The 12019-nt window shown below is 34.4% G+C and overlaps 1 protein-coding gene across 1 annotated transcript in view; it reads right to left on the bottom strand.

Moving 5' to 3' along the window:
- Positions 1 to 12019, bottom strand: part of LOC104542448 (cadherin-18) — an 88344-nt gene that overhangs the window by 18042 nt on the left and 58283 nt on the right. The window contains exon 4 of the mRNA XM_010186765.1: positions 1216 to 1383. Within this exon, the coding sequence (XP_010185067.1) occupies positions 1216 to 1383 (168 nt within the window). The remainder of the gene's footprint in view (positions 1 to 1215; positions 1384 to 12019) is intronic.

Raw genomic sequence — 12019 nt, 5'->3', positions numbered from 1 at the left:
AAGAGCGGATAATTATTTAAACCTGTTAAGTAGGGATCCATTTGTCTCTGCGTTTGCAGGAAACTTAGGACATTTTTTCTACTTTATTTTAGACGTTATGTATATGCCTTACCTCTTGCCTTTCCAATAGTTAGGAAGTATATAAATAGAGTGATGGATGCAATGACAATTCTGTGGAACATAAAATCAAATATACTTTATTTAAGACTGTGTTTCAAAGGCTTCATGGTTTTTATGTGTTTGTGAGGCACAGAAAAAAAATTCATTTCTACAACACTTTTAATGAGCCTTCTTACTGCTTGACCAGATTTTACATAATGTGTATTGCCAGGCAGCTTTGTTTTTCCCTGGAGCTTTGTGATCTCTATTATTGTTTATAAATCTTCTCAATCAAACAGCTTAATGCATTTCCCAGTGGATGTACCTACAGCTACTAGTCCATTATGTTCTAGAAGGGCTCACGCAATGTCTGAGTCCAGATTACAATGTTCTTATTGGCCTTGAGCTGATCTGAAGAGGAAAGTAGGTTTAGTTATGCAATTACATTCCGGAAGGCTTTTAAATAAATTGTCAACTGAATTCAGAATTCCTACAAGACTCCAACTGCTGTGTCAGATCAATGTGCACACAATAACTTGGATAGAAATGAACTTCCTATTAGTGATCAGTTAACAAGGATAAAGGCAGACGCCACCGTAGCGCAGCAACAGTGAGAAATATCTTAGGTTTTGATCATCTGTAATGTAAAAAAAGTGATCTTAAAGGTTTGCATGGGTATAGAGAAAGAAACAGAAGAAAAAAAAATGGTGTATGTGTATGGAAGCAGTCAAAGGCATGCTGGATCCAACCTTTTAATATGCTACTTTTTGTTGTTGTCTACCATGGGAATAACATAATTCACTTGTGGAATAGAAATCACACAGTTATTGAAATATACATTCAAAAAGGACTGGAGAATAACCCACATATTACAAGAATATTCCATCTCAGTGTTTAATTTAAAGAAATCTTAACTGCTTTCAATATTCTAGCAATGCCATCTCTATGCTTCAACTGAAAACACTGGAAAATTGAAAAATATTAGTGAATCAAAACACTTTTGGAGCTGTCTTCTTCCCCTGACTCTGAATACTATCTGGATTTCACTAATATCTTCTTACTTCACTGAAAATCAACACAATGTTCAAATCAATTATATACTGAAATTGTACATACTCTGAGGAAACCTGGGTGGATTGTCGTTGACATCAGTGAGCGTGATATTTACAGTTGTTGACCCTGACAGCCCTCCGACCTGCCCAGCCATATCTTTGGCTTGAATGACAACGGAATAATGCTCTCTGGCTTCCCTGTCCATATTGTGCAAGGCAGTCCTGATGACTCCTGTGATGAAAAGAAAACAAACAAATGAAAGAAAGATCACAATTAGCTTGTTATAGCAAGAGAAAAGATTGGGCATAACCTTTCTTTTCAGGAAAGATGGGGCATGGCAGATTTTCTGGAAATGCAAAGCTTTTCTACAACCAAAATAAGCTTTAGTTGATTGTGGTTTTTATATGTATAAAAATACATATGTATATAAGTAACAATGCCAGTTGCTGCTAGTCAATCAACTTGATTGAGGATATGCAGAAATTAAAATCATATATGTTAAAAAACCTCCTATTGATAAATAATTAATCTAACATATAACAGTCCTAGCTGAATGGTACATTGCCAAACCTCCAGTGTTTTCTCACATATTATAACTCTTTAAATAGCTACTTAATAGAAATATTAATGACTAGGAACTCTTACCCCACTGGAGAAAACACAAACTCCTCTTAATGAAAAGTTAATTTCTGAATTAAAATACGGCATACTTCTTAAAACTACCCAAAAGCTAAACTTTCTTATTTGACAAATCTCAAAAATTGTACTTTCCTATTTGATACATCTCAAATCATATACATTTATGTTCATAAGCGTGATCTACCTAATACTTGTCCATAAAGTGAAAGATAAGCTATTAGTGTTTTTACAACAGTACAGAGAGAAAACAGAGTGATCCTAACATTCTATCTATTTTTATCCATCACCATCAGAAATGTTTTTAACATTTAGTCAACTACACATGCAGAAGCAAAGATTACAGCACGGGAGAAACAATCCACCCTGTGGGCTCAGTTTCAGTTATGGGAAATTTTTCACTTTTGATGATGTCTGTAAATTAGTCCCTGCTAATTTCTTTGATAACAGGCTGACAGAAACCTCATGGAGTTCAAGAAAGGGAAATTTCAAGTCCTGTGCCAGGGAAACAGTACATGCTGTGGACAGACTGTGGGGAAAAAAAAGCCGGGAAACAGCTTTTCAGAAAAATATCTGTGGGGTCCTCAAGTTGGACAGGAGTCAGCAATATGCACTTGCAGCGAACAAGGTCAACAACTTCTCAGGCTTCATTATGAAAAGTTTTGTCAGCAGATATAGAGAGGGGATCCTTCTTCTCTGCTCACCACTGGTGAGGCCACACCTGGAGTGCTGGGTCCAGCAGTGGGCTCACCAGTACATAAAAGACATTGATAGACTGGAGCAAGTTACATATAAATAAACAAATAAGTGAAATGCTAAACTTACTAATTTTAAAATTTCAAACCCTAAAATTTTTAGCATAACTTGGTTTTGGACTCTTAAGATGATTGGCTGTTATAATTAGTAAAAAAATATACCATGGTATGATAAGTTGTTGCTTCTGGGTAAATTTTAAACATAAAATAGCCATTAACACAAAGCAACTTAAGAAGTGCCTTGTTTTTCTAGACAACCTGCTGTATGGCATGATTCTCAATGTTTGTGATTTCCATAGTCTCAGATAATCCAGAAAGTGATCTCCAGCACACTATTTTTCTTGTACTTTAATTTTACTTTCTTTGCATTTCCTCAGTAAAAACATTTAGCCAATATTATATACGAAAGGGAAAACTTCATGCAGCTTATATCACTGTTTCCATAATATTCTGAAAACCAATCACACATAAATAAGTAGAATGAGCTACAAATAATAATTTTTTAAAGTATCCATGAAGAATCAGAGTGATTTTAACACAGTTTGTCACTGCAAGTTCCTTTTCATCAGAAGCATATATTCTGGACAAGCTGTCTAAAAGCAAGATACCAGTCTGGTTTAGTTCATCAGTGGTTTTTTTTCTTTAAATGATACACTTAGAAACAGATCTTTTTTTCACATATTTTACCATGCTATACTGAAGTTAACCACAAATTACACATACTATAACTGACATACATGGAGACATTCTGAAACTGAAATAACGTAAATATACAGTTTCATCAAAATCAATATGGTCCACAAAATCTGGTACTACTGTTCTGAAATTTCATTTTGGTAAAAAATAGGAAGATATAAAAGTATCAGAATTAAAAATGTTCTGCTTTGACATTTTTCAAAGAAATTACTTAAATTTTTCACACTGAAACCAAATTTATTGGAACATTTAATGTTTATGCATACGCATGAAGGGAGTATGGGATTTAAAAACAAAACAAAACAAAACAAAACAAAACAAAACAAAACAAAACAAAACCCTCCCATTTTAATTTGAAACAGATCACATTTTACATAGTGGAACATCTATCTAAGCCCATGTGTTGAAAATTAAAGGAGTCTGTCCACTGAGCTAGAGATTAAAAACAAGAATAACATTTATAGAATGTATATTCTGAAAATTGGTAGTGAAAAATTACTGAATTGCAGGACTAGTATAATAAAAAGAAATTAGTTTAGCTGAAAAATTTTCTATGTACAATCCTCATAATTACACTAAGTCACATTTTTAAACTAATTTAAACAAATAGAAATTCCTCTGAATAACAATTACTTTCCTCTTCCTTTTTGCTTCAAGGAGTATGGTACTGAATCAATGCATATAGATAGTTAATAAGGATTTGTATATGACGAATAATTTGATCTCTCCCACTCACATCAGATTTTTCTTTTCTAAAAACTGAGTAAATAAAAATGCTCAAGTTTTATTTCCAAGAACTTGCATCCAAAGTTTAGAAAACTTAGTTCAAGCTTGGGATATGCTGGAGGACAGGAGATAAGAGAAGATTTAATTCTTTCTCTTTTCTTGTTTGTGTATATATACATACATCTTAAAATTATATCATCGGTATGAAGTATTGTCGTGGTTTGACCTGGCGAACATCTAAATACACGCAGTTTGCTTGCTCAGTTCCCAGAGAGAGTAAAAATAAAGAACTCACCTGTTGAGATAAAGACTATTTAATAACTAAAACAAACCACATTTAAATAATAACAATGCAAATTAATTGTATGAAGAATAGGAACAATGATAATAAAGCAATCAAAGTTATACTTAGCTAACAAACAACAGCCACTGGTCATATGCCAATGACAATGTGACAGGAGGGTTAGGCCTCAGGAAGAGACAGGCTGCCACCAAGAAGGGAAGGGATTGAAGAAGAAAAAAGGGCTGAAGTGCTGAAGGGTTGAAGGGCTGAAAGGGATCCCGTCCTGCAAGCTCCCCAATTCATAGGGAATGTGACGTTTATGGGACAGAATATATATTTTTTTGGTCAGCTTGGATCATACCTGGACCATCTGTCCTGGGTCACCTATCCCAGTAAGTCCCAGGCTCTTGCTTCTCCCCTCTTTTCTCTTGTGCAGAGAGAAGAAAAAAAAAAACAAAAAACCCCCAAAAAACAAAAAAACTAAAAGAAACTGTAACCAAAGATGCAGACAGAACCTTGAAAAATGTAAATATCTGCCAGCGAGAGCACAAAAAATAAAATATATCAGCTTCATAAGGAAAACAATTCCATTCTGGCCAAAGCTCCAAAATCAACTTGTTTTCATTAAAGCAATCCAGCTTTGCTGAATCACTAAAAGGGCATTCTACAATTCAGTCCTAGCAAAACTGGGCAGGTATGTAACTGCCATGCAGATCCTAATGCTCTATTCCTTGTCACTAGCAGCTCCACCAGCTGTTCTGGCAGTATAGCATTGAAATCATACATAATTTCAAATTTCTCTAAGGATCCCAAAAGGTGCAATGAGAAATTTCGTGGTTGCCTTTTTCAATAAGATAATATAAAATTCTCCAGCAGTTCATTGTAAAGTAGGAATTGTTCCTGAGTATCTTCAGTATACTTGACAGGGGCTCCTATACATTCCACAAGAAGACATGAAGTTCATATTAAGGAATAAATCTCCCTGTCTAAAATGGTGTGGAAAGAAACTCAAAAAGAAAACTGTCACAGGCTTTTGAAATTTTAACGCAGCCTTAATTTTGCCTTATATTTGTTAGGCAGCACTGCGACCCTGTTAACTGGCTGCTTTTCAGCTATGTTTCCAATATTTATTCATCATTACTGAGAAAGGAAAGCAATGAAAAAAGCACAAAATGTAGACATCATTACAGGGACACTCCACCCTGTCTGTGGCATTAAATGAAGAATTTTTATAGAAGTTTGACTGCAATGTCAAAAACCATGAACAACACGTGGAGGATTAGATCTATTGAGATAGAGCTGAAAACACAGAGCTCTGGATCTCTGGCCTGTTGAGTTTAGTTATACTTACTTCCATCTCAAAATTACATAACGTGTTTTCCCACATGGAAGGCTGTCCCAGAACACATATTTATTTACCTCCAAATCACACCAATTTTTGTTGTTTTTTTGTTTGTTTTTCTCTGACAATTTCTACAGTCTTGGAAAGCACATTCTCCAATTTGAATTTAACTTCCTCGACCATGGATGAGCAGAAACCTACCTACATTCCAGATGAGATTTTATCACCAACTTTTCTAATTGCAACTTCTTTCTACCCAGATCGCATCACAAAGGGGATAGATCTATTACTAATATACCCAGGACATCTTCCTCCTAACACATTTCCAATGAGGCCAAAGTTACTGTAGAATCATAGAATATTCTGAGTTGGGAAGGACCCATAAGGATCATTGAGGCCGACTCCTGGCTCTTCACAGGACTAGCTAAAACTAAACAATAAGACTAAGAGTGTTGTCCATACAGTCTCAGAATTAGTTCTCCAACCTGTTCTTTACTAATTAATACTATTAATTTTCATTATGTTCTTGTTCTTGCTCTGTACTGACAATTCCTCACAACTTTTTGCAATCAGGAAATCTCTTCATGACAGTCCTGCATTTAGCCTCAAAACAGAGAAAATTGACCAAGAAGAATATTGGGATGTCAAGTTCTTAAAAAAGTCTGATATGTCTACTACTGCGGATAGATCCTTTTCTTTTATTTTTTTTTCTCTGGATTTGAGCAAGCCCTGCAAATAAGTTTATTTTTGGCAAGTTTTATTTCCTTCTCCACTCAGGCTATCCAAAATTCATTCCTGATACTGAACTGCAGTAAATTCCTTGCTCTTCCCCGCCCCCCCTCCAAGTTTTCTTTAAGATATTTCTGTGCTCTGTGGCATCTGACAATGTGTTATGTTGTCTTTTTTAGCATTCTGTGAAGAACCATTTTACTTGTGTGTAAGGAGAGCTACAACAGAAGGCTCAACTGTAAATGAAACTGAAAAATCAAGACAACTCTTAAGAAAATATCTGCAACAGCCAAGTGCCTAAGTATGCATCTACCAAAGTATTTTGCTGTGTACTTACCTGAGTCTGGTACACTTGAAGTAATTTATCTCATTACTTATACAAAATATGAACTTATTTTAGATTCAGTAACCACTGCAGAATTTTAGTCAGCTTTCTCTTACAGCCTACTCCTGCATGATGTGTGAACGGAACCTTCCCAGAATAAAGCATGGTTCATTTTAACATTTTGAGCTCAAAGGTTTTCTATGTAGTAGGGAAAAAAAACACAACAAAACAAAACAACAAGCAAACAAACAACAAAACAACTTCACTTTAATGACAAACTAGGTTTTTGTTTGGAAAATTTGCATTCTGTTGTTGGGTCATGAGGCTGGACACTAGAGATTTTTTTGAAGAGTCATTAGCTTATCCTCCATATTCTAGTTTCTTATATAACTGTCTTATCATGATCACAACCACTAATGGTTCAAATATACTTTTAAATATCTATTTAATAACTAACTAAATGTGTGATTTTCCTAATTACTGAGGAAAGTGAACTGTTGCAGATGGTAATTTCATTAATATTATTTTTACTTTGTGCATAAAAGTTCTATTTTTGTCACTGTTTTGCTTTAGGATATGTAGCTAACTTATTTTATTGTAACTTAATATTCTGAATATATTGGATATATTAAAATACATCTCAATATCTAACATTATTCTACCTTGAAAGAATTAGACACATCCCTTTTAAGAGAAAGAAGTATGGTTTTGTGGTTTTTTTGCATTTTAAGAGCAAGTACAAGTCAGCAGAAGCATTCCTCTTTTCTTAGATCTTCAACATAAACTTCAAATTTAGAACTCCAAAAAGACTTTAACTTGGATTTGTGACTTAGTTCAAACTGTAACTGTAACCAAAATATGCAATCCAGGTATTTTGGTCATACTCCACATTCTGAATGCTTCTATAACATATATGTTTTTAATCTAGGCCTTTGAGTCAGATCTGCTTTATATAGCTAACATTATACAAATTTTTTTCCTTCACAGGAACATCACTAGACACTTCAAGGCTAAAAGTCAAAGTACTATAGAAATGACAATTAGTGATCAATTTTTTTTCTATGATCATGATTATATTACTGAAAGACACTATGCCACTTCTTAAGGAATATTATAATTGAAATAAAGTATATGAATCCAACACTGAAAGATGACTACTGTAATAAAATAGAAATTGCTGAAAAATAAGTATATTTTAAAAAGAAAATAGTAAAGTTTGGGTTTTTTAAGTAGGTTAGAATAGTGCCTATTTTGTACTAAAAGAAGAGAGGGAGAGTTAACAACTGATTATATTACAATGGATACCTCCAGGGGAAAAAAAAATCAGTTCAATTTACTATTACTAAATAAAGCCTTCACAAAAATCTCAATGAGTAACTGAATTTACAAAATAACAACAACAACAACAACAACAACATAAAATCTGGTGCCAAAGCTTCCTGATACATCAATTCATGTGTCAATTTCATGGATGTCAAACGTAATCTTAGCACCTTCCACTGCTGTCACAATGCAAAGCACATTGAAATCAATTAAATTAAGAATTTGCTGCCACGCTGCCTCCCAGAAAGCAGACAAGAAACTCTAACCTGCCATATGCAATTGCTGCAAATCAAAGGAATAGCTGTTACAGAAATACCATAGCATATTTGAGCAGGAAGCTCTCACTTTTTCTCTTACCAATAGTTAAAAAATACGTATATGCCTGATAGGTTCGACTGTCGGAGGTCCTTTGTGCTGGTTGGATCATGAACCTGAGTTTACATGCACAACTTCAGTAGTATGTGGCAGGCTGCATGTCTGCAACTTGAAGTACAATATAGAAATACATTTTTATGTGCTTAAAAGTAGCAGAGTTAATTATGGTGAGTAAAATAGTTGTTAAATTGTAGTAGAGACAGGATGGAAATCTATTTTAACAGAAATAGTCAGTGGATATAGAACAGAATGAGACATTGATGTCATAATAATGATAAAGTAAAATGCAGCACCATTAGACTAAGTTTGGTCCAGTAAGACATATAGCATCAATTTTTCAAATACTTTCTAGTCAAAGGAAGCCAGCTTACATAACTATCTACACAAAACAGGCATTAGGTGGAATGAGTGAAATATTAGCAGAAAACAAGTGGTCTTCAGCTTCCACAAATATTTTTATATTCTCTAAAAGAAAGAAGTCATTGGCAGGCAGTCACCACTTGGCAGCCTGAGAGGTGGGCAGCAAAGCCACTGGAAGACAGAAACCTGGCTGTTTCTTCTTCTGTTTAAAAAAGAAATATTTTTCCCCAAACACATTACTATCAGACACATTATATGGCTCAAAATCTAATCAGGTACAGTGTTTGTAAACATTCAAATAATCAAAATTTAGATTATTTTTTAAGCAAGAATACTCACTTTGGAAAGAAATCTAACTAGAGCTTAGCTTAGCTATTTAGCATAGTTTATGTAACCTGATGCATCCACAGTCAAAATACATTCTTTCAAAAAGCTAGGACATTGAAGCTGAATGGGGAATAATTTATCTAATAGATTCACTGTTAAAAGCCAGCTGAAACCATGGGACCTCCTGTAGTACTCGGGCCATTTACTGAACTAGCACTGTACTGAACTTAGCAGTTTGATTTTGGCTAAAGCACGTCTTCCTGAAAGCATGTAACTTTGAACTGAAGTGATCAAAAGGTAGAATCTATCACCTACTTCCTTGATTGAATATTCCAGTTGTTAATCATAAAGTTAAAGGTCTGCCTTTTACTTGGTAGTGTGTACTTTCAATTTCAAACCATTGTTATCCTTTTCCAGACTGTTAGTTCCCAGAACAGAGTTGGTCTTACGCCAGTCTCTGTAGAGGCTTGGTGGAATCTCTTCCTTTCATGATGATTGTGCCTTTTGCTACCTCCCACATACCCACTTCATAGCTATTTAATATGTGCTTTGGTGTTACCACTTTTTTTTATCCTAAATCTGCCAGCTTGGTATTACAGTGTTTCTTTTGCTTGGCCTTTCAGAAAACTGACACACATTCACATTCTGCAAATTTCCTTATCTATTTCTTTATTTCAGGAGAAACTGTCACCCTTCCTAGTTTTGGGACTGGACAATAATTATAGTTCTCTGTTAATCTGTTTCTAGAAGAGTCAACATTAAGGGTGAAAAGTATGAAAATTACGCTAATACTTTTGACATGCAGATTCTGAAAATAGTTCACAAAGTGGCCAATTCCTCCATTTTCAGAAATTATTTATCAATATGCTATGTTCTGAAAATGTGCACATTGGTACTTTCGAAGTACAAACTGTGCATAATTTCCTATGAATTTCCAGACATCAAAATAGTTAAACATTCTTTCAATGTTGCAGATTTCTTGTTGCAGATTTAATTTTTTTTCCACACAAAACTATTGGAGATGAGGAGTAGAGAAAATCCTTAAAGACAGAGTTTGAGTTAAACAATTCTTGTGTCTAGTTGCAACATGCCACTGTATACTAGTCCTTTGCATAAGTGTGAATGTTGAAATAAGTCAATATAAGAAGAAGACACTTCTGTGCTTTTGTACTGACTTATTTAATTTCCTTGGAACCTCTTCTATAGTTCTGAAGAAACATATGGTTAGGAGCAAATGACTAAGTGGTCAGATTCTCCAACTTGAACAATACAATGGTAAAACTCTAAGATGTTCTTGTTAATGCAGCAGGCATGTGCCTCGGGTAGAGCAGCATGAGGTAAGCCTACAAAAGTATGATGCTACTGCTGTGTTGAAAATTTGTTTCTTCTTTGACAATTCAGTTTAAAATGTATGAAAAAACTAAGAAGAATTGAGGTGGGGGGAGATAATTGTTTGATCAAAGCTGCTAACAAGTGACTGCTGGTTGTATAATGAAATACTTAAAGTATTATGTTCAAGATAGCTATGAAACATACCTAGATACAGATATATAGATATGCAGATAGCTTAATGCTGCTTAGATACTGAGGACTTCTCTATAACAGATTACTTGTCAGGTAGGCAACCAGAAGAACCAAGTAAATGATGTAAGTGTGAAGATAAGGCAAGGGCAAAGTGCTGGAAGGGAGGAAATTACTCATTAAGTGTGATTTCTTCAGATATAAACTTCTTATAGGCATATTTAATCCTTGGGGAGAAGGAACAACCTTCTGACACGAGATGAACAAAATAATTAAGTAAAAAGGGGATGCATTCAACTAACACCTGAACACAGCAGATGGGAATTAAGTACAGAAATCTTCTCAAAGGAAATCCCATTTGACAAGGAAGAGCTTGTAACTATCTGAAAATTAACTACTCATGTTCACAAGCTTGGAAATACCCCTCTCTCAAAATAGAAATAGTATTGACTGCCAGTATTAATCACTGCTTCTTGTAATGTCATAGAATCATAGAAACATAGAATCACAATCATTTGGTTGTAAAAGACCTTTGAGATCATTGAATCCATCCATAATCTGCCCACTACTAAACCATGTCTCTAAGCACCTCACTAACCTGTCTTTCAGCCTACATAAAAATGTATTTAATGTATAGTTTGAACAGAAATGACAAAATAATAGACAGCAGAAGGTTAAAGCTGCTAATATTTCACTCATAATCCAAAACCCCTTATTACTTCCTTAATAATGGAAATAAAAATAAAGATGGAGCCACAGACTTGACTTCTTATTTCTCATCTACTGCCATTAAATTACTTTTATGCAAATTAAATTTAACTTTTTGTCTTTAATAAATTAATTATAATGTACCTAGATAATTGGCAATAATTAACATAATTTTCCATTTTGTTGAACAGTATTGTGGTTTCTTTTCAAAGTAGAACACCTTGCTAAGGGTAATAGGAAGAGAGACAATGTTTATAGACATGACAAAAAAATTTCAAATAGCGTCAAATTGGTGTCCAGTTAACTAAAAAACTGAAATCAACACACTATCTTGGAAATATTCCATATTTGAACAAAACTTAATGTGCTGATTAACTGTACTACAACAACTACAGACAAGGTCTAGACATATCATTCAGATTATCTGTCAGTAAGAAAGCATGCTTCACCAACAGACCAAACATTTACATGGTGGTTGTGTTCTTTTCTCCCTGTGATACCGATTCGTTACACATCCATGAGCATTCCACCTCACTGCAATGCTTCATTGATCCATGCATAACACGTTAAGGACCTTATAGCACTACAGCATAATTTATAAGTAATTGTTAGAAGTAACTTAGAGTGCAACCTTACTCAGCATTTAAGTATGGTTATTTGTAAAGTGCAAATGAAATACAGTGAGACTTTTGTCAATATGGAAATGTGAAATGCTTTTTTCTTGTACCCTAGGTACTTGAGTTACAATGAAACCATTCCTG

Source organism: Mesitornis unicolor, unplaced genomic scaffold (assembly GCF_000695765.1).
Source record: "Mesitornis unicolor isolate BGI_N332 unplaced genomic scaffold, ASM69576v1 scaffold4676, whole genome shotgun sequence".
Taxonomy (NCBI): Eukaryota; Metazoa; Chordata; class Aves; order Mesitornithiformes; family Mesitornithidae; genus Mesitornis; species Mesitornis unicolor.
The sequence above is the reverse complement of the archived record's forward strand: the minus strand, read 5'-3'. Positions and strand labels throughout refer to the sequence as shown.